The sequence below is a fragment of the Eretmochelys imbricata genome, chromosome 1 (assembly GCF_965152235.1).
Source record: "Eretmochelys imbricata isolate rEreImb1 chromosome 1, rEreImb1.hap1, whole genome shotgun sequence".
Classification (NCBI taxonomy): domain Eukaryota; kingdom Metazoa; phylum Chordata; order Testudines; family Cheloniidae; genus Eretmochelys; species Eretmochelys imbricata.
In genome coordinates this window covers 43,428,737-43,455,541 of record NC_135572.1, presented here as the reverse complement: position 1 = coordinate 43,455,541, position 26,805 = coordinate 43,428,737, and the positions used below count along the sequence as shown (strand labels likewise).

The 26,805-nt window shown below is 39.6% G+C and overlaps 1 protein-coding gene across 1 annotated transcript in view; it reads right to left on the bottom strand.

Moving 5' to 3' along the window:
- The window catches only part of SGCG (sarcoglycan gamma), a 94,867-nt gene that overhangs the window by 58,128 nt on the left and 9,934 nt on the right, over positions 1-26,805 (bottom strand). The window contains exons 2-3 of the mRNA XM_077806105.1: positions 19,242-19,343; positions 8,033-8,120 (exon numbers count right to left, since the gene is read on the bottom strand). Coding sequence (XP_077662231.1) covers positions 8,033-8,120; positions 19,242-19,343 — 190 coding nt within the window. The remainder of the gene's footprint in view (positions 1-8,032; positions 8,121-19,241; positions 19,344-26,805) is intronic.

The following is a 26,805-nucleotide window of genomic DNA, read 5'->3' as shown; positions in this document are numbered from 1 at the left end:
AGCTAGGTATACAGACCGTGGTTATGAATGTATGTATTTGTGTATATATAAAAGCTTGCTCATAATTTGTGCTGTAACATTCAGCTCCACTTCACAGCAGGATGGTGAAGAATCAGAGGGAAGGGCTGCCTCCCCAACAACAGGAGACTAGCTCCAAGCACCTAGCATTGTACAAACCAGGAAAAGACAAATGATGGGCCATTTGTTTAATGGAAAAACAATGAGACATCCAGGCTATCACCTCAGGAGGGACTTTTCCCAACTCTGAATAACTATGGGTCACCATGCTGGGGTAGGGGGGGCAGTGGGGAGGTGGGGGAGAGAGAGAGAGAGAGAGAGAGAGAGATTGGGTGGTGGCGGTGAGATGCAGGGAGCCTTTTAAAAAGGAGGTTTGAAACTGAAGTTTTCATCCAGAAACTGAGGGACAGTCACTTGGCGGGTGCTGTCCACGAGATGCAGGATCCCCTCTACGGCAGGGGTTACATTGGGAAACTGTTCAGGTAATTTGAATCAGAAAAAGGAGTTTATTTAATTTGGAAGTGTAAAGCCTGAAGTTTCATCTTACTCCAAGCAGGTCTTTGGTGTGTAAACTGTCTGGAGTGTGAGTGCAAAAGTAAACTGGTGACTGGGGAACTGGTTTCATATTTTTTGGGGGTGATGAACTAGAGGAGGAAAGTCTGAGTGTCTGGTACTTAACAACTCGGGATGGATGGATTTGGAGAGACTCAGGACTGGAAGGGCTGTTGGTGTCACCCTGCAAGGACTAAATAGGCTGGCGGAAGGGAGGGATAGCTCAGTGGTTTGAGCATTGGCCTGCTAACCCCAGAGTTATAAGTTCAATCCTTGAGGGGGCCATTTAGGGATCTGGGGCAAAAATTAGAGATTGGTCCTGTTTTGAGCAGGGGGTTGGACTAGATGACCTTCTGAGGTCCCTTCCAACCCTATGTTCTTAGAAGTCAGGATGAGACCTTGTGCTTTTGGGTTGGCTACAGGTGTCAGGGCTCTGAACCAAAGCTGCACAGCATAAAGGCACCAAGGTTATGAGGCAGGAGGTAACAGAACTCCTTACTGGTATGGGTGATCACCAAAATATCATAACAGCAACATCATTCCCAGGATGTAATGACTGAGGATAATAGGTCTTAGCAGTAAACCTTTTCTAACTGCTTATTTAATCCCTCAGTCATTATTGTTTAAGCATGTCTCATGATTATCAGTCATGGAAGTATCATGCAAATAGTTAATATTTGTTTATGGTAATTCTTACTATGGCACAGATACTGTAATTTAAAAGAACACTAGTTAGAACAGAAGACCAATATGCTATGAATAGAATAAATAATATTGGCATTCAAAAAGAGCAAATAGGAATCACTTAATAAGCAACTAAATTTTGTACTTCTTTTTGCTAACCCTAATCTTAAAACAAATTTCATGCCTAACTCCCATTGAAATCAAGTGAAGTTAGACACCGAATCTGCTTAGGCACTAATGAAAAGCCCATTATGCACCCATCTGAATTTTTAGGTGCCTAAATAACTTTGAAAATCTGGCCCCATGTTTTTCTAGATTTTGTAATTGGTAGATCTCATCTTTTCCCACTTGGCTTTTATTCACAGACTGGCAGAGGAAAATGAGCTTCCCTGATTTTTCAGCTTCCACGTGGTTTCTCAACTTTGAATGAACTAACCCAAATGAAGAAAATATTCTCTTTGAACCAGCTAGTTAAACTGAAACAAAAAGTAATTAAGTCAAAAGCTTTTCTGCACAATACAGACTGAAAGTACTTAGCTTTGGAAAAATGCAAACATCAGCATTCGATCCACTGTAAAGTTTGAAAATAATATGGCTACTTACTTCATGTATTACATGACATTGTGAGACATTTATAATGCTTAAGTTAACCTCAGGTGTTAAAGATTTTTTCCATCTTATTCATATAATTTAAAAAAGGAGCACCCTTTAATACATCAAAATTTGAGGAGGGCTCATAGATGCAGCATTATTAAAATTAATTGAAATAGATTATAATAAGTTTTGGTCTTAACATAGGTTTTCATAATTTCAAATTTAATTTTAAACAAGTTTATTTTTTAAAAGAAAAATGCATTTAATTTAAATTTTTTAAATGTGATTTTATTATTTAAAAATTTGATTTTTATTCACAGTAGACTATAAAATGTTTAGTCAAATATAAAAGCAGCTGCTGTTAGAAGGCTGAGTTTGATTTGATTCTAAGAGGCAAAGCATGCCAAAATAAAGATTTAGGAGCCTAAAATTAGGCAAGCTGGTTTGGGTATTGCCAAAATGGGGTAGCAGAACAGGTTTTACAATGTGGGTCATAAAATACATACATTTCCCAATCTTTTCCAACAAACAAGCCCATACAAGTTTCAGAGTAACAGCCGTGTTAGTCTGTATTCGCAAAAAGAAAAGGAGTACTTGTGGCACCTTAGAGACTAACCAATTTATTTGAGCATAAGCTTTCATGAGCTACAGCTCACTTCATCGGATGTATACCGATATACAAGGATATGAAATAATTTAAATCAAATTGTGGTATTTTTTATAGACTACTTTTTATTTATCGTCTTAAAAAAAATTAGATTCAAAGATGATGTTTTACCACTTCAGAAGATCAGGTTTTGGGGCATTATCTGTTTTTCAAATCTAGACAACTTGTTCTAACTTAAGTATTAGATGTATAATATTTTTTTTACCTGTGGTTGTTTGGAAATGCCAGATTATTGTTACTTGTAGTCAGTTATTTAGTGGAAATACCAATCATTTAATAGATAATTTTTAAAAAATCTCTTCCCTTTTCTAGTTGATGTTTATTTAGTGGACATGCCTATATTTTTATGCATTTTGGAACTTCCAGGAATATTATGTAAATTTTGGTTTCTATCATGTAATCTAATTGATGTTATTGTTAAAGGCTATTAATAAGAAAACATACTATAAAATATTTATTAGGTAGTATAATAAATTTTAAACTAGGCAAAGAAACAAAATGCATTGTGCTATGTTATCCTTGCTTTTTTCATTGTGGTCATTTTCTTACTTTGCTAATTCACAAAATGCAGCCATTCTTAATCACTCTCAGTCAGTAGTAAACATTTGTTATGTTTTGCAGTACTAATTATTTATTTCTTCAAATGTATAAAAATCTCTATAGATGTCCATCTGATAAATTAAAACACACAATCTAACATAGCATAAATGTCTGCCCATACATAAATATCGAATACGCTCCTTTACTGCAACCCCAAAAGTCTGTTTTATATTGTGATGATGAAGATTTGGTCTTAAGCAGTAGATTTCCTTTTTAATCAAGAAATAAGTTGATATAGATGTGTTTAATACAATTATTTGACTTTATTTTTAATCAGGTTTGCATTTCTGTTGTTAACATTTTGAATAGAAATGGTGAGTTAGACAACACAAGCAGAATTCCTTCACTCCTTAAAGCTTCACACCCTATAAGTTGTTTTAGGGAATGATTTAAATCTGCTTAATTTTGTATTGTCATAAATATAAAGGGAAGGGTAAACCCCTTTAAAATCCCTCCTGGCCAGAGAAAAAAATCCTCTCACCTGTAAAGGGTTAAGAAGCTAAAGGTAACCTCACTGGCACCTGACCAAAATGACCAATGAGGAGACAAGATACTTTCAAAAGCTGGGAGGAGAGAGAGAAACAAAGGGTCTGATCTGTCTGTCTATATGCTGCTTTGCCAGGGATAGACCAGGAATGGAGTCTTAGAACTTTTAGTAAGTAATCTAGCTAGGTATGCGTTAGATTACGATTTATTTAAATGACTGAGAAAAGAATTGTGCTGAATAGAATAACTATTTCTGTCTGTGTATCTTTTTATAACTTAAGGTTTTGCCTAGAGGGGTTCTCTATGTTTTGAATCTAATTACCCTGTAAGGTATCTACCATCCTGATGTTACAGGGGGGATTTCTTTACTTCTATTTACTTCTATCTCTATTAAAAGTCTTCTTGTAAGAAAACTAAATGCTTTTTCATTGTTCTCAGATCCAAGGGTTTGGGTCTGTGGTCACCTATGCAAATTGGTGAGGCTTTTTATCCAACATTCCCAAGGAAAGGGGGGGTGCAAGTGTTGGGAGGATTGTTCATTGTTCTTAAGATCCAAGGGTCTGGGTCTGTAGTCACCTAGGCAAATTGGTGAGGCTTTTTACCAAACCTTGTCCAGGAAGTGGGGTGCAAGATTTTGGGAAGTATTTTGGGGGGAAAGACATTTCCTAACAGCTCTTCCCCAGTAACCCCAGTATTTGTTTGGTGGTGGTAGCGGCCAATCCAAGGACAAAGGGTGGAATATTTTGTACCTTGGGGAAGTTTTGACCTAAGCTGGTAAAGATAAGCTTAGTAGGTTTTTCATGCAGGTCCCCACATCTGTACCCTAGCGTTCAGAGTGGGGAAGGAACCTTGACATGTATCAAATCTATTTATTTTCTAATTTTTCCCTGAGTGTTTATGGTTGATAATCATACTCCTAATTATTGCCTTATATGTTTAGCATTCCATTCATTTCTTATTTTGAAACTACAACCTACAAGGTGTATGTATTGATGTTTTAAAGACAATGAGTGTACATCTACACAGCTCACAGAAACAAACATTCCAGCCCAGTCAACAGACTTGGGGTAGCAAGGCTCATGCTAGTGCTGGAAACCTAGCTGGGTAGTCAGCACTTTCAAGTTGTGGCTCAGGCTGGAGCTCGATCAGAGCCCGAGCTCAAAGCACTTTACAAACACTTTCACAATAGCTTGCAAGATTAGGTGAACATTATCTCCATTTACAAACAATCTTGCAAGCTATTGTGAAGATTAAGTAATATTTGTAAAGTGCTTTGAGACCCGCAATGGAAGGTGCTATAGGAATGTATCATGTTGCAGAAATGAATATCAGCCTCCAGAATATCTGCATGGAAAATGACAAATAATGACTAGGTGACATTGTGCAAATTGTGGTGTTGAATTTGTACTGAAGCAGATAGGCCTTTGCTGTGGTGGAGTTTAGCACTATCCACATAAATTCTACCTTTTGGATAGGTAGTAATACCAACTTTTTTATTTAGGATTCAAAGTCCTAGAAAGGAAAAAAATTGGAGTATTTGGTGAATAGGTTCGGTCACCTGTTGTGGAGATGTCCCTTGAATGAGCCGGTCATCCCAGTAGGAGTAAATTTGGACTCTCTGTTTTCCCAGGTAAGCTTCCACTACCAGTAGTTATTCGATAAACACCATCAGTGCTGTTGATAGCCCTAGGGGCAGAACTCTATTGATAATAGGAATTGCCCACCTGAACCTTAGGTATTTTCTGTGAGCAGGATCAATTGCTATATGAAAACAGGGCTTCGGGAGGTCAGAGCTGTGTACCAGTCCTGTGGATCTAAGGATGGAATTATAGAAGCCACAGTTACCACCCTGAATTGAATCTGCAGATGAAGGTGTTTCAAATCCATAATAGGGTGCCAGTCTCACTTTTGCTTTGGAATTAGAAAGCAAACTTCCCCTGCATTCTTGAGGCACTTCTTCCACTACTCTGAGACTTGGAGGTGATTGCACTTCTTGATGTAACAAGCTCTTATGGTAGGGGTCCATGAAAAGGGACAGAGAGATCTGCAATTGTATGGAATACCCCATCTCTATGATCTCTAGAAACTCTATAGCACTGATACTCAGACCTCAGTGGTTCAGGAGACAAATTAGTAACCAGCATTACCCCAAAAAAGCCACAGTAGTGTAAATTCATTGTTACATTTACTATAGTACAATATATATTCATATTTAAACAGTATGACGGGGAGATTACATATAATTCTCACAGCAAAATGACTGACCAAGCATTATTATTTTATCAACTACAATTGGTTAGTAACATAGTAAAAGCATCCTGATTGGTTAATAACTTAGATTGGTTAATATTTAAATCATAGTGTTTTAATATCATGTGCTGCAAAGAGCTGCAGGAGACACATTAAAGAGCCACTTGCTCGCAAGCCTCAGTCTGAATATCACTGATCTATAGTGATAAGGTTCCAGGCCCCACAAAAATAAAACTAATGGTTCCCAAAGAGGGGATGAGGGGTGGGTAGGTAGGTAATGGAAGAATAATGGAGAAGATGTACAATAAAAGTCAAATAAGAGTACCAATAAGAGTCAAATTCATTTCCTTGATGTCGATGCAGCAGGATGAACGGACAGCAAAGTGGAGGCTGATGGCCTCCTCCTCTAAGTCCTCTGTCTTTTCTTAGGAATTTCTAATGGTCTCTGTTGTGAGTAATAGGTTTGTCTCAAATATGGTTGTGGCCTGACTTGCTTACTTCTCAATGTAGGTGTGTAAACATCTAAAGAGCTCAGTATTGCTTGAGAATCTTTTAATGAACGTAAGGCTTCATCAGTCTTTATATTAAGCAAATCATATCACAAAAGTGGTGATTCCAAGAGAGTCAGATCACCCAGTATCGAGTAAGCTGTTGGTACCAAGAATGTCACTACCAAAGAAGGGGTGGACAGAAGCTATCAGTACCCTAGTGATGGGTACCAATGGTGCCAGAGCCAAGAGCCTTGGTGCAGAAGGATTTGAAGGGAGGTGCATAGACCTCCCCAGTAAAAATAGCCTGAGGTGAGCCTCTCTTACCTTTGTGTTCTCTTAGAGAATGACCTTCATATGACACACTTGTCAGGAATGTATCCTTTACTCAGGCACAATAGGTCCACGATTAAGCAGCATTACCATACCACAAGATGGGCAGTTTTTAAGCCTAGGGGACTTTTTTTCATCCATAAGGGCGGGACCTGGTACTGGGAAAGTCTCGTTAGGAAAACTAATGGAAAACAATATGGACTTTTTTAAAAGGGAGAATAAAAGACTAAAACTATTACTAACTGTTAACTAACGATCTAAAACTACAACTATCATGAACTATTTACACTAGAAAGTATAAATCACACAGTGAATGAAAGGGTTGGATACTGCCAAAGTTTTTATTCATAGCAATAGGCGGTAAGAAAGAACTGGGGGAGAGTTGGGGTCATGCCACCCTTTATGCTCTTGGGTAGGGGAGTACTAGGCCATGTAGGGTGCAGGTACAGCCCCAACAGCCATTGCTGGCCAAAAGAATCCAAACTTGAATGCATGAGATGAATGTGCACAAAAAGTGAAATACATATGGACAAGCACTCAAAGAAGAATGCTTGTCTTTTTAAAGAGTTCTGGATTCCTCAACGTAAGGTGATAATTCTTTTTTAAAAATATATTCAAAAAGAGTAAAAAAAATTATTGAACCAACACTTCAAAGAGGAAGACAATATTAGAGTTTTTTGTAGTGTAGATAATCCAGCAGTCACCAGAATTTGAAGAAATAGACATAATTCAGGCACTTTACCTAATTTGCTCTAGAACACTTTGAAGGAGGAGGTTTACTTTAGACATCTCTGTTAGTTGCCTCAGGCATGATACACCATTGTAGTGAATGTAAAGGCAAGCACTCAAGACCATATCAAATTTGAATTTACCACACTCAGATTCCAGCTGATACCCCCCTCTGGACAGAGAGAGAAAATGAAAGCACAAATACGCTATGGTTTCAATGAACTGCAACAGCATATATATTACTTCCTCCAGTCGGTTATACCCCTAAAGTGCCTAATTTAAACAAGTACAACCATATATATCAAAGAGTGTGAAAGAAAAACAGAAAGTAGAACCATTTAAACAATTTTGAAAAAAGCTAATGACAGTGAGACAAAAACAGACCAAACCTTTGGTTTTCCTGTCAAAACCTGCAGGAAACAAATGTTTTATATATTTATGGAGTTACCAATTAATTGGTGAGTGAGAAATATAATCTTAGTACATATTGTGTGGCAGGTGGGCTATTCAAATGGGGTTATCAAAATGAACAATTAGCATGTATACAGACCTTTATATATTCAAAGCTCTTTACAAATATTCATTATAATCCATACAAAATGCTAAACAAAGGAAAATAATTTAGACTTACCCACGTTTAATCTGCCTGTGACTTCACCATCTGAATTGCGAGCATTCACAGTCACATTATGAGTAGACTGTAAAAGTAGTGATGAGTCCTACAGTATCAAGAAAGATTTGCAGTTTTAGCAGAACAATTTATACAATTTATCATTGCCATATATATTATTAATAAAGTCATTAAAAGAGCCTTTGCAATAGAAAACCAGCCAAAGTGTGAAGTCTCTGAATTAATATTTTGGGTTTAGAGCTCTCATTTAGTTGACAGATGTAACAAAAACCAGAAAACCTAATTATTTTAATAGGCACACAACACACTGATGTACAGCAGAGATGGACCCAAACTGCAATCCTTGATTCAAATACCCTTTGAACTTTGGAGACATTCAGATCAGGAGCTGGTCCCCACCTCTATAATCAGCCTAACCAAAATCCCCAATCCAGCTCCCTTTCCCCCTAAATTCGTGGCTTGGATTACCTCCAACTGGCAGTTATTATCCATAAATAACTACTCCAAGTTTTCCTTCCAAATCTACCTTTTTCTGATGGTGTAGGTAGATGAGGAAGTCAATATTGTATTTTTATGACCCCACACACTTTTTTCCCTAGACTATTCCCCACTTTTTATCACTCTAAAACAGAATATATGGTAGATATATTTGGAAATGGCAGCATGTGGTACAAAACGATTATCAATTCCCCAAAACGTTACAATGTAAAATCTCAGAGAACCACATTGAGAATAATATAGTATCTTATGGGAATCAATTCATATAAGAAATATGGATTTTCCCTTCTTCCTCTAAGAGAGGAAGAAACTATTAAAACCTGATAGTTGGAATGACTTGGTAAAATTTTGAAAAAGTCTCCTGTTGAAATGCCATAACACTAGAGGTTTGAACCATTTATTGTCTTCTTGCCAGAATATTTTTTAAATTAAAACACAAACAAAAAACACCTTATTCAAAATACACAAAAATAATTTAAAAGTGTAGTTCTAAAATGATCAAAATCTACAACATTAGCCCAACAGCTACAATTACTGGCAATTTATCTTTTGATAAAAGTTTAGCACTTGAGTCCCAGACTTCCTGCACTCCCACAGAAAACTGGTCCTGTGAAAAACAATGAATGATGATGAAAGCTGTGTAACACTAATGTTATGATCCAAGGCTCCCACCTTGAAAACACTTACACACATACTTAACTTTAAGTGTGAGTAGTCCCACTGGGTCCAGTGTCAGGACAGAATTGTATTTAATGTAGAAATATAACTTTGTTGTAAATAAAACAAATCCACTAAGTCAAGTTAGCCATTTTGTCAAGGTGTCATGTAATCAAGCAGGTGACAAATAATGGAGCAACAGTTATTTCACACTCCAGTGCATTAGACAATAAAACCTGAAACCAACTAACCAATAAATAAAAGATTTTTAAAAAATCAGACCTGAAACTAAAAAACAATGGTAATTTACCTACAATAACTGTTGTTCTTCAAGATGTTTTATGCACATATACATTCCACTTTAGGTGTTTGTGTGCCCAACGTTCTTGAGTCAGAGACTTTTGCCAGAAGTACCGTGAGGGAACACATGTGCCCCTGCTCTCCTCATGCACCCAGACAAAAGCATAAAAGGGGCATGTGTGTCACCTTCCTGTCTGTTCTGTTTGTGAAAATATTAACCAAAGTCACAGGCAAGGTGGAAGGATTGTGGAATTTATATGTGCGCAACACATCTCCAAAAAACAATTACTGTGGGTAAGTAACTGCTGGGTTTTTTTCCTTCAAGTAATTGGGCATGTATACATTGCATGCATCCGATGCAGTGAGCTGTAGCTCATGAAAGCTTATGCTCAGATAAATTTGTTAGTCTCTAAGGTGCCACAAGTACTCCTTTTCTTTTTTGGATACAGACTAACATGGCTGCTACTCTGAAACCATTCCATTTTAGGTGACTCTGTAGCAATTCCCTTAGAGGTGGTGAGGTTTTGGATCGTCTGAAAAGAGACTGCAACATGGATTTACTAAAGTTAGCATAGTCTCATGAGGCTTGAGTGATGGCATAATGTCTGAAAGAGGTATGTACAGATGACCACATTGCCACTTTACATATATTTGTTATGGGAACACTGATCAGAAAGGCTGATGAAGTGGACTGCGCCCTGATGGAGTGAGCTATTACTCTCACTGGAGGAAAGACTTTCACAAGATCATAGCATTGCTTGACACAGTCAGAGATCCAGTGTGATATACATTGAGTTGATGCTGGTTGGCATTTGATTCTCAGACTATGCTATGAAAAGCCTATTACAGGTTCTGAATGCATTACTGTGGTCAAGGTAGAATGCCAAAGTTCTACGAAGCATGAAGTGTTTCCTCAGAGGTGGATGAATGAGGTGTGGGGGATAATACAGAAATTTTATCCTTATAACAAACCATATAGCAGGGGTGACTAACAGTTTGCAGTTTGTAAACTTTTCTTACTGACGTAATTGCCACATTTTAGTTGAGAGAGCATACCCTGAAGGCCTAAATGACATATGCATACACACTTGACACCCAGAGTGCGTGGCCGGATCAGGTGAAACGTGGAGATCCCCAGGGACCCCAAAGATTGCAACTATAGTAATCACACATTATCAATAAAACCTACATATACTAGTCCTCAGGAAGCACCATCTAATAAAACAATGACTATATATATATAATTGCTAATCAAATGATGGATTTTACATTACTGGTCCTTTCCCATGAGTTAGGGCAGTAGGGAGTAAATTGATAATAACCCTTTAGTCCTTCAACCCCAATGAAAGAAAGAGAGAAAAAGGAACTAATATCAATAACAACTAGTGCCCATCAGCTTATTTAGAACAAACATATCACACCTGATAGAGCAATACATAAATTCCATATGGTTGGATCATTTCATAGATGTCTCCTCTTGCAAGGCAGGAGTTTGAAGATTTTTTAGTTATTTTTCTGTCTCTTAACAGGAACTGAATTGTACTATCTTCTTACCATTTTTAATATGGAGCGTTGCCAGGTAGTTAATAAAATACTTCAAGTTCATGTTCCTAGCCAATTGTTTCACTTGGTTACGAGCTGCCCTCATTGCAATCACATCACGGGCACAATTGTGAAAGAACAGTATTTTAATTGCTGGTTCTCCCCATAACATAATCCTTTTTTCTCTGGACTTGATAAGGTCCTTAGTTGCAAACTTCAGGAACTTCACAATCAATGCTCTAGTTTCATCTCCTGGAGCTGGCTTGAGGGCAAAGGCCCATTGTGCCCATTCTATATTAAAACAAAAATCTACCAGCAGTTGTATACATCAACTTAGTTAGCAGTTTAGGGACAAATTCAGAGGGTTTACCCTTTTCTATGCACTCAGGAACACCCACAATCCTGATATTACATCATCTTGAGTGGCTTTCTAGATCAATTAGCTTGGTCTTAATAAATCTGATATCATTACAGTTCTTCATAACCTGTAATTTGTTCTCTTTGAAATCATCTTCCACTTCAGAAATTCTGTGTTCTGCTTCACTCATTCATCTGGATAGAACCTGTAGTGCACTCTGTCTCAGTCATGGTAGTCTGAAGGGTGGAAACTGTAGATTTAATTTCATAAGTATCTGTGGCAACCTATTGTACAGACATCAGCTGCATTCCATCCTGCTGAGGCACCATTTTGCTTGTAGAAGTAGGGGAGACAGATCTCCTCTGTTTTTGGTGTTTTTGGATTCAGAGAACTAGAAGACATCTTGGGGGTTTCAACAGTAGCATGCAATATTTCTTGGAATTGGATAGTGAATTCTAGGGGGCAACATTAGAAGATTCCCCTGGAGCCACTTCAGAGCTCAAGCAACCTGCATCCACCTCAGTCTCAGTGCCCTCTGCTGTCCAGATTTATTTAAAAATTAAAACCAAAAATCTTGTAAATATGAAAACCAGAAAGAAAGGATATCTCAAAACAAGTTGCCAAATGAGGAAAAGGAATTATTTCAGATTAATAAATTATCTTAAAAAAATTACAGAGCATAGAAACAGAAACAGAACCAATAATTCTTATGAAAAGACAGGAAGGGTAAAAAAAGATGAGTGTGTCAGCCTCTGAGCCTTAGGAAGAACAGTAAGCAATGGTTTAGCCTGAATATCCAAGGACAAGGAGTTATATTTAGGGTGGGGAACAAAGATCAAGAGAGACTGTGAGCTAAATCTATTATGTTTATATATTGGTAACAAATCAGACACAAATCTGGGCATCTCAAATGCACTTTTCTGATTGCTGCTGCTTGATTTAATAAAATAAGCAAGTGATCAATCTGGTAATGCAATGTGGTCCAATGTGATAAACTATATTCTGGATCTTTAGTTACCATTCACATATTGGTGACTACTTAAAAGTTAGTAACATATTTCTAAGGACTCATCCTGTGTGGCTGTCCCATGAATATGTACTAGCTAAGAGGCAAAGATTTCATCTAGGTCTCTGCACTGAACTCAAAATTAAGGCATAAATTAATAATTGTCTCCAGAGGATATGCATAGGAAATGCATTTTCTGCTATGTATTTCCTTAGCACTTTGTAGACCTCATTAGAGGAGAAAAGCTGAGATTCCAAGAAAAAAGACTATTTAGGCAAGTGAGAAAGCTGCTGTCATGGCTATGAATGGCCCAGTTCCCTAAGAGGCAAAGTTAGGAACTGAAATCATAACAAATAAACAATTTTATGAGAATACCTACTGAAATGATACCCAAAGAGATGAAGCCATGGGCAATTTTTTCTCAAAGTGTTAAAAAATAATTTTAAAAACCCCCCAAATGCTGAATGACTGTCAGTTCAGAAGGGCAGAAAGAGACAGTGACTCATATCCAGCAATCTAAGGCCTCTAATTTATGCCATCAACCAATGACGACAATAGAATCCTCAACAACTGTGCATAAATTAGCCACAGCCACACCTCTCTCTTCAGCCCCGTAGACAGTTAAGAGATGTATGGTGGAGGAGCTCCAATGGTGGCTCAACATTGAATAAGGATTCCCCTAGTCTGAGGGACTCCTTCAGCATCCAACTATGCTGATTTCAAAGCAGCTATGTGTTATATTAGTTAATAATCCTCAAAGAAGAAGAAGTTACTCACCTTGCGTAGTAATGATGGTTCTTTGGGATGTGTGTCCCTATGGGTGCGCCACTGTAGGTGTGCTTGTGTCCCTGTGCTGCTGATTGGAGAACTTTGGTAGCAGTGTCTGTTAGGTACGCACATGCGCTTTCTCTTCTGGTGCTGCGCCACCAGGCTAGTCAGTGTGTGCAGGCTAATGCCCCTCAGTTCCTTCTGTACTAGACAGTCATTGACAAGAACTCCAAAGTAGAGGGAAGGAGGGTGGGTTGTGGAGCACCCACAGGGAGACACATCTCAAAGAACCATTGTTACTACACAAGGTGAGTAACTTCCTCTTCAGGTAGTGTCCCTATGGGTGCTCCACTATAGGTAACTCTCAAGCAGTATCCTTTCTGGTGGGTTGTTAGGTCAGTTTCAGATGACAGCACTGGGGAGCCAAAGATGGCATTGGAGGTGGAGTCCCCTGTGATCACATAGTGTTCTACGAAAGTGTAGACTGACATCCATGTTGCCACTCTACAGACCTCTGAGATAGGGACATTCTTGAAGAAGACAATAGGTGAGGAGATCGATCTTGTGGAATGTGTATGAATAGGACCTGGAAGGGTCATGTTGTGAATTTGGTAACACTGTCTGATGCAATTTGAGACCCACTGAGGATATGTCTACACTACAAACCTAAGTGGACTTAATATAGGTCAACTTACAGCTACTGCAGTAATTACTGTGGTAGTGCATACCTACACTACCCATCTTGGGTCAGTGGTGAACATCCTTACCAAGAATGCTTCCACTGACCTAAGAGGGGCAGTGTGGGGACCTGAGAGCCCAGTCTCTCAGCAATGCTAGCAGCTCCCTCAGTGGGCTGCCCCTCCACCTCTGCTCCCACTTCCCTGCAGGGAGCAGAGGAAAGCCACCCAGGGCTTCTAGGCCCCAGATCCCCACCAGGATCACTGGGAAGCCACCCATAACTCCTCGCCTCCAGGGAGTGGGGTCCAGATGCCCCAGCTTTTCACCCCTCCAACCCCCACCCGATCCCTGCTGGGTGCCATGCCATGAAATTGACAAGGCTGCCTGGCTCCTGGCAGGGAGGAAGGGGCGGGCTGCTCAGCTGGGAGAGGGGTCCGAAGCTGGCTAGGCTTCAGCTCCCGCCTGGGACTGGGGGAAAGTCCTCTGGGCTTCTCACCCCTGCTCCCACGTAGGAGCAGGGTCCAGCTCTCCAGGGGAGCATAGGGGCAGCTGGGCTCTAGCTGCCCGGCTTTCTTGACAATTTCATGGGTCCTGTTGTGAAATTGACAAGACAGCCAATGTAAGGGACACTGCACCTCCCTAACTACGCTGACATAAGCCTTATGCCTCAGAGATGGAGTTATTATGTCAGTTTAGTAGGGAACTTACATCAGTGGGAGGAAGGCTGTAGTGTAGACACTGACATAATTACTGACATAACTGCTTTATGTTGAGCTAACTATGTAGTGTAGACCAGCTCTTAAAGAGCCTTTGGGCGGATATTACTGAGCCCTTGGATCTTTCCGCAATGGAGAGGAAAAGTCTAGGGGAGTTCCTAAAGGCCCTTGTCCTGTTAAGGTAGAATGCCAGGGCTCTCCTGACATCTAAGATATGGCCATTGGGGTGGCATAGAGCACAGTGTTGGCGTCCGTAGGTAGCCGTACTAAGACGATGGTGGTGGTCGTGGGGCCATCTGTGGGTACATCCTTCATAGTGAGCATCAAAAGGGACTTGGGAGGAGTATTGTGACACTACGTCCTCTGGCTCACTGTCTGAATCCTTGCTAGAGAGTGAAGGGGCATGGCATGGCAGTGGGGATACTTCTCATGCTTGGTAGAAGATTGGGGCAGAGGTCTTGGTACTGAGAGGTGAGGATTCGGATGCATCCAGCATGCAGAGGTCTCTGGAATGGTGGGATTCTGCCAGTACTCATCATCCCAGCATTGACGGCAGTGCTGGGGAGTGGGGAACGGAGACCTTGTCCACCCTTGTCTCTTAGGTGCCGGGCGAGCTGTCTCTGGCAGTACCAAAGTGGACTCGCATACTGGAAGTGTCTTTTTAGAGTGTTTGCTCTTGTCATTAAGTACCAATGACCCTGTGCCCATTGGGTCTGTGAGCCTGTCAGTGGTACCAGTAGCTGTTGGTCTTTGTGAGGCATGAGTGCCAGATTGAGATGGCCTTGGTCCCGGCGATGCTGAAGATATCAGGAGAGATGGTGATTGCTTACAGCTATATCGGGGCTCACTAAGGGACTTCCCACTGTCTTCTTAGATGATGTGTGAGAAGGGTCCACAGCCTGTTTCTTTAACCCACATCTCTTAAATGTAGAAGGTTGTGGGGAAGACTCATGTCTACCAGGTGACTGGGGCCAGAGAGCTGCCTTCATGAAGATGATCTTCTGTTGGAATGCTGTCTTTGCAAGATCTTGGCCGGAGTTGTTGGCAAAGACCACACTTCTGTTGTACGTGGCCTTTCCCGATGCAGTGAATGCACTGAGAGTGCTTATCCGTAACCGGGATCACCTCTTTACAGGTGCAGCACTTTTTGAAGCCCTGCAAACTGGGCATACCCTGTTGAGGGGAAGGGTCCCCAAAGGGGGGAAAAGGGTATGAAGAAAATAAAGTCTCTTTTTCTTCTTTTTTTTAAGGGTAAAATAAGAAAGGAGGAGAAAGAAAAAGCTACAACTATAACAAGGAGGCTAGCTAACTATAACTATGTAAACCAAGAGAACAATAGTCTTAATGTATTGCTAATGGCTCCATCTCTAGCCACAGGTGGTTGAGAAGGAACTGAGGAGGGTTAGCCCATGTGAACTGACTAGCCTCGTGGTGCAGCATGAGGAGAGACAGCACATGTGTGGGCCTAACCGACACTGCTACCAAAGTTTTCCAATCAGCAGTGCAGGGACACAAGCACACCTACAGTGCAGCACCCATAGGGACACTACTCAAAGAAGGTTTCAGAGTAACAGCCGTGTTAGTCTGTCTTTGCAAAAAGAAAAGGAGTACTTGTGGCACCTTAGAGACTAACCAATTTATTTGAGCATGAGCTTTCATGAGCTACAGCTCACTTCATCGGATGCATACCGTGGAAACTGCAGTAAACATTATATACACACAGAGACCATGAAACAATACCCCCTCCCACCCCACTGTCCTGCTGATAATAGCTTATCTAAAGTGATCATCAAGTTGGGCCATTTCCAGCACAAATCCAGGTTTTCTCACCCTCCGTCCCCCCACACACAAACTCACTCTCCTGCTGGTAATAGCCCATCAAAAGTGACCACTCTCTTCACAATGTGTATGATAATCAAGGTGGGCCATTTCCAGCATAAATCCAGGTTTTCTCACCCCCCCACCCCCATACACACACAAACTCACTCTCCTGCTGGTAATAGCTCATCCAAAGTGACCACTCTCCCTACAATGTGCATGGTAATCAAGGTGGGTCATTTCCAGCACAGATCCAGGCTTTCTCACCCCCCACCCCCCCGGGGGAACACACACACACACACACATAAACTCACTCTCCTGCTGGCAATAGCTCATCCAAACTGACCACTCTCCAAGTTTAAATCCAAGTTTAACCAGAACGTCGGGGGGGGGGGGGGGGTTAGGAAAAAGCAAGGGGAAATAGGCTACCTTGCATAATGACTTAGCCACTCCCAGTCTCTATTTAAGCCTAAATTAATAGTATCCAATTTGCAAATGAATTCCAATTCAGCAGTTTCTCGCTGGAGTCTGGATTTGAAGTTTTTTTGTTTTAAGATAGCGACCTTCATGTCTGTGATTGCGTGACCAGAGAGATTGAAGTGTTCTCCGACTGGTTTATGAATGTTATAATTCTTGACATCTGATTTGTGTCCATTTATTCTTTTACGTAGAGACTGTCCAGTTTGACCAATGTACATGGCAGAGGGGCATTGCTGGCACATGATGGCATATATCACATTGGTAGATGTGCAGGTGAACGAGCCTCTGATAGTGTGGCTGATGTGATGGTGTCCCCTGAATAGATATGTGGGCACAGTTGGCAACGGGCTTTGTTGCAAGGATAGGTTCCTGGGCTAGTGGTTCTGTTGTGTGGTATGTGGTTGTTGGTGAGTATTTGCTTCAGGTTGCGGGGCTGTCTGTAGGCAAGGACTGGCCTGTCTCCCAAGATTTGTGAGAGTGTTGGGTCATCCTTCAGGATAGCTTGTAGATCCTTAATAATGCGTTGGAGGGGTTTTAGTTGGGGGCTGAAGGTGACGGCTAGTGGCGTTCTGTTATTTTCTTATTAGGCCTGTCCTGTAGTAGGTGACTTCTGGGAACTCTTCTGGCTCTATCAATCTGTTTCTTCACTTCCGCAGTTGGGTATTGTAGTTGGAAGAAAGCTTGATAGAGAGAGTGAGTTTGTGTGTGTGGTTTTTGGAGGGGGGTGAGTGGGTGAGAGAACCTGCAGGAAATGGCCCACCTTGATTATCATACACATTGTGAAGAGAGTGGTCACTTTTGATGGGCTATTACCAGCAGGAGAGTGAGTTTGTTTGGATGGGGGGGGCGGAGGGTGAGAAAACCTGGATTCATGCTGGAAATGGCCGAACTTGATGATCACTTTAGATAAGCTATTATCAACAGGACAGTGGGGTGGGAGGGGGTATTGTTTCATGGTCTCTGTGTGTATATAATGTCTACTGCAGTTTCCACGGTATGCATCCGATGAAGTGAGCTGTAGCTCACGAAAGCTCATGCTCAAATAAATTGGTTAGTCTCTAAGGTGCCACAAATACTCCTTTTCTTTTTACTCAAAGAAGAATATCTCTGAGAGGATTCACATTTAAACACATACATCATGTTCTTTTAACTGCAAGGCAGAAAACAGAGCATATGAAACAAAGAGGGAATACAAATTTAGTAGTGCAGTTTCACTATCTAATAAGATGCTGTTCATGCTATTGGAAAGATTTGTTGCACAGAAAGATAAAATAAAGCTTAAACGAACATTCTTGGAGATGTTTGGGCTTTCTCTCAGCAACTCAAACTTGCTGGAATCTGTATGTGACTCAAAATGAAAGATGGCTTAGAGCTACTCAGTGGCAGAATCTGGCCCTGAAGAAGATTTTATTTAGTTTGCAGGTAAACACTGCTCTGCAACAAATTAATGCATGGATAATTTAAGACCTACTCAGAACCGCTCTTTCTTCATTGAAACTACTGGAAAGATGTTAATAAGACCCTTTAACACACCTCCAGATGTTGGAGCAGTTTCTAACACCAGCTTCTCTCTCTCTCTCTCTCTCTCTCTCTTTTTAAAATCAAATTGTTTGAGAAATGTTTCCTGTCTCTTTTCCAAGTATGTAATTTCCCCTCCTTCCCCACCAGCTATAAATAAATAAATTAAATAAATCATACCTGTCTGAAGCTCAGGTAGGCAAAATATAGTCCTACAGAGTTACAGCTTTTTTATGCATAAATATTTCACAGATTTAAAATCTGTTATCTTGTGTCTTACAGGTATTGAAATGGGAGCTTTGTATCATTGGAAAGGGAGATTTCTAGCTCCTCAATCAGATCCAGCACTTACATTCACCCTGGGACATTCCCAAGAATGGAACTTTAAACAAAACCTGTTTCTGGTAATTTTTAGAGATATTTAAGACTCCTTGTAAACCCTTAACAGTTGAACTCATGGTTACCAAGATACCTGGCTTTACAGGGAAAGAGATACAAAAGTAGACTCACTAAAAACATCTTAAAACTCTAAAATATTCCTAAAGTTTTAACACCATTCAGCTGGAATGACCTACATAACTCACTCATGGCTTTATCACTCAAGAGCAATATGCCTCAGTATTTCATGTTGGTGAATGTCACCACAGTATCTTAGTGCTGCCATAACATCTGAGCACCAATCTCAAACTCACGCTGATAAAATCTTTATGCCATGTTACACCATACTATATTTATATATATCTATATATATATATATCTATATATACATCATATTCTATACATGCACACATTTTATATATATTATTGATTTTCTTAATGGATTTCTGTACACTAATTCTCCTTTAGCATGGCTTATCGATATCTACTTACCACTCTAGAGTGAATTTCTTTGGCATACAAAGGGAATAAGAATTCTGACTCTCCTTCCAGTCGAAGTCCTTCTTTTGTAACACGTAAATGTCCCATCCCAGTCTGTGGAGAAATTGAAAGAGTAATGTGTGCTTTATTCTTACTGTAATTTTTATTTCCTTTTCATTTGTTAAGTTGGATCATTATAGAATTATATATTTTTTCTGCCTATGCTATTAATGAAGATAACTGCACTATAGGACTTAACAGTTTGGTTAGCACTGACTTCCAGACAATTCTTCTTAGGACATGAGGTATTTTTATAACCAGACATCCCAATACCTTTTATTAATAATGTGTTTTGAGAAAAAAGAAAAAATGTGATGCAAGAAATAAAGTTGTAATTGATTTTTGGATCTTGAGATACTTCATCAGCAAGAACAGGAAGATGTCTGGGTAGGAAGAAAAAAATCAACTAAATTCAGAAGTGAATATGTATTGACCATGTTCACACATCTTTTGTGCTTATTTTCCAAGAACGTGTGAACAATTTATTTTTGCATATACGAATATTCCCATAAAACAAAACTTTAAGATCCCATGCTTGAGTATTTGCTCTGTTGTTGGTATATTTTATTTGGAATGCAACAGTGCTTGACACACAACAGTGGGGGAGGCTTAGTGATTTTCTTTTCCATTTTTAATTCTTATTTTTAACTTCCAGGTCTTCTCTTCTCTTCTGTCTCTCTGTGAACACTCCAGCTCTCAGCATCTCTCAGAATTCACCTTTCCTTCTCTCTTTGCCAACTCCCTCAGTCATTTCCCCCCGCCCCCCTCTTTTAGGTCCTTCCTCATTCTCTGTCATTCCTTTCATCCCAGTTCTCTCTCCCTTCTCACTCACCATCTTGTTTCATTCTTCTTTTCCTCTTCCCTCTCCCCTGGTATATAGTTGGTAACATGAAAAATATGGCTATGGCTAATTCCAATAAGCAGAGGATCTGAAGGCTGCCAGATCTTCAGGATCTGGGCCTAAAAAACTTGCCTATGATCACTCAGGAATTCTGAAGGAGCAAAGAACTGAACCTGGCTCTAAGTCACAGGCTGGTGCCATAACCACTGAACCATCAGAGAGTATTTAATTTGTATATTTCATTCAAAATTATTCTATAAAAATGATGTGACACTGGACACCATAATTTGGTTCCGTAAATTATGTAGTATGCTTACGAGGAGAAGCAAATATCTTGCTGCAAATGTTGATATGGAATACCTACTGTGTAAGAAACTAACAGTGAGAGGAAAAAACTTTTTCAGTACAAAGTAAAGCACCTAGCCGCTTTTCTTGCATTCTATTTACGATACCAGTAAGTGATACTGTAACCCACATGCTTATCCTGCAGCACTGGATTGACTTAATATCCAAGGAAAGGAAGAGAAGCAGTGGGGAGGACTTATTAGTTCTATTTCTATTCAATATAGGCTCTTATATCACACTCATCCCTGTAGTATCTGAGCTGAATCCACTGTATTGTACATATGCAGAGAGCAGGGCAGGGCAGCTTAGTCAGTAGGGCCCAAAGACATCTGGAGAAGGGTTGTAGTAATTGCTAGATATGCTCAGTAACTGTTTCTGAAGCTGTATAGTGTTGCCTGATCCTTTTTAAGGGTAATAATACTTGTATTGCTTGCCAAGGAATCAGAAGATAATAAGGTTCTTTTCCCACAATCAGTTTACACAAAGACTAAAACCAATGAGTTCAATATCTTGTAGGGACTCTTGGAGTGTATGGCAAAGACACTTACACTGATGGCAAAGTAAAGCCTTAGAGATTTTTATCAGGATCACTTATAAAGCCAGAAAAGCTCCAAGCCACATAAACAGATAGGAATAATACAGTACTGGGGATATCTGTGCTATTATTCTTTGCATAAGCTCTTTGATTTGCATACTTACACCCTTCCTTCAGGACTTGGTGATAAAAGACAAAGGACCAGCTCTGCCTCTGGCAAGCCAAATGAGTCCGTTGGTCCAGGTTCCTCAGTACCCAAGATTGATGGTAGATAACAATACAACTGAAGGGTCAAATGGTGGAAAGCTAAAAGTGATGGAAATAGCTCTCTCTCCCTACATGATGGTTTACCCTATTATAGGGCCTGAACACCATCATGAATATTCATGTTAATGCCCAGCATTCCATGCCCAAATCTATTTCCTCAGCCACATAATAATGGAGTATACTTATCCTATAGATTAACATATTAATACATATTAATAGCATTTAACTTATTATCATACCCATCACTTCTTGCTTAAGCAGATCTGCAGTTATTGCTTCCATGTTCCTGCGGTTGCAATTTACCATTAGTTTTCAACTCCTGTCATTGAGTAAGCTATTCCTAGTTCCCAAAATCTGAGGGTAACCATTAGGCCATTTATCTGTGCCAAAGGCTGCAGGCCTACTATACTTACGCTAACTTGCTTAAGCTAATGTCTTACAGGATATAGGCCTGTAGGTTCCTTGCATTACAGCTGAATATAATAAAGACTAAGCTAGTCATATTGGCTACAACAGAAAGTAGACATTAATGGCAAGCAGTCTAGCAGATTCCACAAGTTCACCATTTGACAGCTCTAAGCCAATCAGAGATCTGGAGGACAAGGTTATAAATACAGGAACTGGAGACTCTGGACAAAAATGTGTCTACTCTGTGGACTGGGACACAATACCCGTATCACGTTGGATATGGGCTACAGATTCTCTGTCTTGCTAGAAACAAAGGAGACAATCAACTATTAGTTCAGGCACTGGAATTTGCTACTGGCTTCAAGGATCTTCTGAGGGAATATTTATATTGCAGTTACAGGGAGACTGCAGCTCATATAGACATACCCGACCTAGTTTTAATCTAGCTAGCTCAAGTACCAGAGCAATAAAGCCATGGGAGCACAGGCTTTAGCACAGGCTAGCTCCCCAAGTAATTACCCAGGGTTCTGGGCAGGCTTGCACAACCCACACTGAAGTCCGTATTGTGGAGTCTTCACTACTACCAGTACCTGAGCTAGATAGATTAGAGCTAGCTCAGGTATGTGTACACAAACTGCAATCAGACCCTCTCACTGCAGTGTAGACAAACCCTCATGGTTTTGCTGAGGAGATTCTGAAGTGCTTGGAGGAGAACTGAGAGGCTGCCATCCTCCTCAGTTTCTGGAGAATCCAGGTGACAAGACTTATTTTGAGGCCACATTACAAAGCCTGAGAAACCATCTCTGTGACAATATTAGAGGGGAATGTGTATGTGTGCACTAAGCTAAAAATACGTATATATTCTGTTGAAACCTTGCACTGAAAAATATGTAAGAGCAACAAAGTTGAGAAGTCTGTACAAAGATACACTGTAAGCCTGTGATCTACACTCACTGGCCAGTATGACAAAAATCCTCACTAGTGGCAGTATTTCAGTCCTTTTCTTTAGCAGAGGTTTATTGTCTCTCAAATCAAAACAGGTCACCTAATATACAAATCAGGTCTGTTCCCTTTTCCCATAGCCATCTGCAGGTCTCTATACCTCCTATACCAACACTTAGGCTCTACTACAGGAGAATCTCACTACAGGCCTCTCCTGTTTCAGGCTCTCTCCTGACTGAACTGAGAGCATTCAATTTTACACTTCCCAGCAGCCAGTCATATGATTTGGTCTCCTGGCCCCATTCCTACATGGGTCTGATGATCATCTCCCCAAACATCTGTTCCTAAAGGGGCCACACCTCAGAACACAAATAAGTTTACTGCCTAATAGTTTTGTTTAGGAAGTTATTGAAAAGTATTCCAAATAATGTTTGCAAATGTTTGTGTATGTATTAAATTTTTGTTCACTAATTAATTGTACGGTATGCTCTCTCTGAGGATGATTTGCAGCTGTTATCAATACCTATATTCAGGGTTTGATGAGCCATATCTCTGAGGTTTATGCTATGTAATATTTCTTTTTCCCCCCCAAAATGACTCAGACAGACAGAACTCTGGCCTGTGCTTCAGCAAAGAGATAAGCTATAGGTCCAGGAAAAAGGGGAGTGTAATTAGTCGAACATAATAGTTCCTCATAAACCCTCCTTGTCTGTTACATTGCAAGAGATCGGGGTTACAGTACAAATGTGCTTATGGAAGAAGAATCAGTGCAATAAATAATTGTTCATTAGTTGCTGTCACTGTCTTCTGTGCTGCTCAAAAATAAACGGAAAGACATGATCAACATCCCAGGGGCTTTAGTTTCAAAGGCGTGATTCTGATCCGACTAAAATCAATCATAAAAGTCTTGCCCTTGACTTAAGTGGAAATAGGATCTGGTTATAAATTAGATAATGCAGTTCCATACAAACACATAATACACTAGAAACTAGAAAAATCCCTAGATATTGCAGATGTCAGGGTCTTCTTGTAATGTTACACACTTATTTCATTAGGGTATATTTACATGTTTCCCAGAAGAATAAATTGGAATGCTGTTTTAGGTAAAGATAGTAACAAATTAAAACCAAAATGAGATATGGCAAAGAAGATTTAAGGTATCAATATAGTGCATTGAAAGAAAATCAGACAAGTTGAAAGCAAGAAAATATTTAAAAGAAATAAATTTGGGACTATAAATGAAGATATGTAGAAAGAAATAACATGGGAATTAGCTAACAGTAAGACTGCAAAAGAATGAGAGAAAGAAGGAAAATTCCAATATCATGAAATATTGAACAGCAAAGTATCAGTTCATGTTGTTCTCAGATTGTGACTATTACTGCAGCAAGAAATCAGAGAGATGATTAGAAAGCTCACTGAGTTATCAAGAGATATCTTCAGGCAGATAAAGAAAACAAACACTGATGGCAAGTCTGAAATTGTTGTTGCAATACTTCAACATGAGGGACTAGAGGCAATGAACTAACTTTGCTACAACAGTAATACAATGAGGACATACAATAAAATTATAAACTGTTCCTGAAAATCCTACTGCACAAGAAATTGACATAATAACGCAAGAATTCATGAAGCATTATTAATTGAACCTGGACTTAGCAATTATTCACTAAAATGTTCCTCATATGTGAAAACAATTTGATAAAATCTGCAGGTTTTCTAGAATAAGCCAGAACTATCTCATAACATTTTATATACTATAAAGTCTGTAGATACAGAAAATACACAAAGCATTTATATGGAAAAACTAATTAAAATACAATTTTACTTCTTCCTCATTTTCAAGTTTCATTTGAAATTAACACTTTATAATTTTAGGGAATATACAATTTCTATTTATGTGTTTGGGGCAAGATTTTCTAAAGTGACTGACCTACCCTAATTTGTGGCTGTGCAACTTGAGATACATTAAAAAACCTGATTTTCAAAATGTGGACACTCAGCCCTTTCTGTAGTATTTTTTCACACAACACACAGTCAACCTATGGAATTTCTTGCCAGAGGATTTTGTGAAGGCCAACACTATAACAGGGTTCAAAAAAGAACTAGATACATTCATGGAGGATAGGTCCATCAATGGCTATTAGCCAGGATGGGCAGGGATGGTGTCTCTAGCCTCTGTTTGCCAGAAGCTGGGAACGGGCGAAAGGGAATGGATCACTTGATGATTACCTTTTCTGTTCATTCCCTCTGGGGCACCTGCATTGGCCACTGTCAGAAGACAGGATACTGGGGTAGATGGACCTTTGGTCTACCCAGTATGGCTGTTCTTACATAATCAGACCCCATTAAGGCTTCCAGGGTTGAGACCTAAAAATTAAAACACTCCAAATCATTTGTCAGTTTTCAATATCTTGGCATTGGTATATGCCTGGTTTAGAATCAGGGCACCTAGTATCCACCCCAGTCTTCCTTGTGTTTCTCTCCTAACTTATCTTTCATTATTGTAAGTACATGTCGCACACTGTAGAGCTCTTATGGCTTGTTTCTTGTTTCCCTGGTGATTTTCTAGTTTTAGTGAGTCCCCATGATTTTTCAGAGTACAGATCATTTCATAACTTCTAATGAGACACGTTCTTTTGCGAAGATGTTTTCATTTCACCCCTTTATTATCTGTTTATTTTAGAATTTGTTTTTAATAGAGTTGTGTGAAATATTCATAACCAACTTTGAAATGCTTGAAATTTTAACATTTATTTGTTGCCAGTTGAAAACTATGTATTCTCTCTAAATATCAGTACTAAAATGGGATCATTTTTAGTGAAAGTGGTCCCACTTTCAGCGAAATTATTTTTATTGTGAAAAGATGAAATGTCACAGTTTTGAATAATTTCTCAGCCAAACTGTAATTTTAGAAATATTTTAGGGGATGAAAAAATCTGTGAAACAGAATTATGAAAAATGTTTCACCGTTTTTTCTGCAATTGCACACAGCTGTAGTTTCTAATTTCAAACCACAGCCTAGATCCTTCAAACAATATACAATACTCACATTAGAAAAGTCATGCACTTGTGTAATCATTTGCAAGATTGGGTCCCGAGTCCCTCTAAAAGTTCACTACTTTCAGCTCGTGGTTTCATCACTAACTGGTGTTTTGCATAGTATAATATATATATACTTCATCAACATGTATTCAAAATTTGCTACATAGAGTATCACTCCTTCGTTTGTACACCTTTTAATCTGTTTTACTACCTGACCACTTCAAATAGCTCCAGGAGTTGAGATCCATTTGGCACAGGTTCTAGACCTGAAAACTTGTGGCACCTTAGAGACTAACAAATTTATTTGAACATAAGCTTTTGTGAGCTACAGCTCACTTCATTGGATGCATTCAGTGGAAAATACAGTGAGGAGATTTATATACATAGAGAACATGAAACAATGGGAGTTACCATACATACTGTAATGATCACATACTGTGATCACTTAAGGTGAGCTATTACCAGCAGGAGAGCAGGGGGGGGGGAAAAACCTTTTGTAGTGATAATCAAGGTGGGCCATTTCCAGCAGTTGACAAGAACGTCTGAGGAACAGTGTGGGGTGGGAGGAATAAACATGGGGAAACAGTTTTACTTTGTGTAATGACCCATCCACTCCCAGTCTTTATTCAAGCCTAAATTAATTGTATCCAGTTTGCAAATTAATTCCAATTCAGCAGCCTCTGTTTGGACTCTGGTTTTGAAGTTTTGTTGTTGAAGAATTGCCACTTTTAAGTCTGTAATCGAGTGACCAGAGAGATTGAAGTGTTCTCCGACTGGTTTTTGAATGTTATAATTCTTGATGTCTGATTTGTGTCCATTTATTCTTTTACGTAGAGACTGTCCAGTTTGACCAATGTACATGACAGAGGGGCATTGCTGGCACATGATGGCATATATCACATTGGTAGATGTGCAGGTAAACGAGCCTCTGATAGTGTGGCTGATGTTATTAGGCCCTGTGATGGTGTCCCCTGAATAGATATGAGGACACAGTTGGCAACGGGCTTTGTTGCAAGGATAGGTTCCTGGGTTAGTGGTTCTGTTGTGTGGTATGTGGTTGCTGGTGAGTATTTGCTTCAGGTTGGGGGGCTGTGCGTAAGTAAGGACTAGCCTGTCTCCCAAGATCTGTGAGA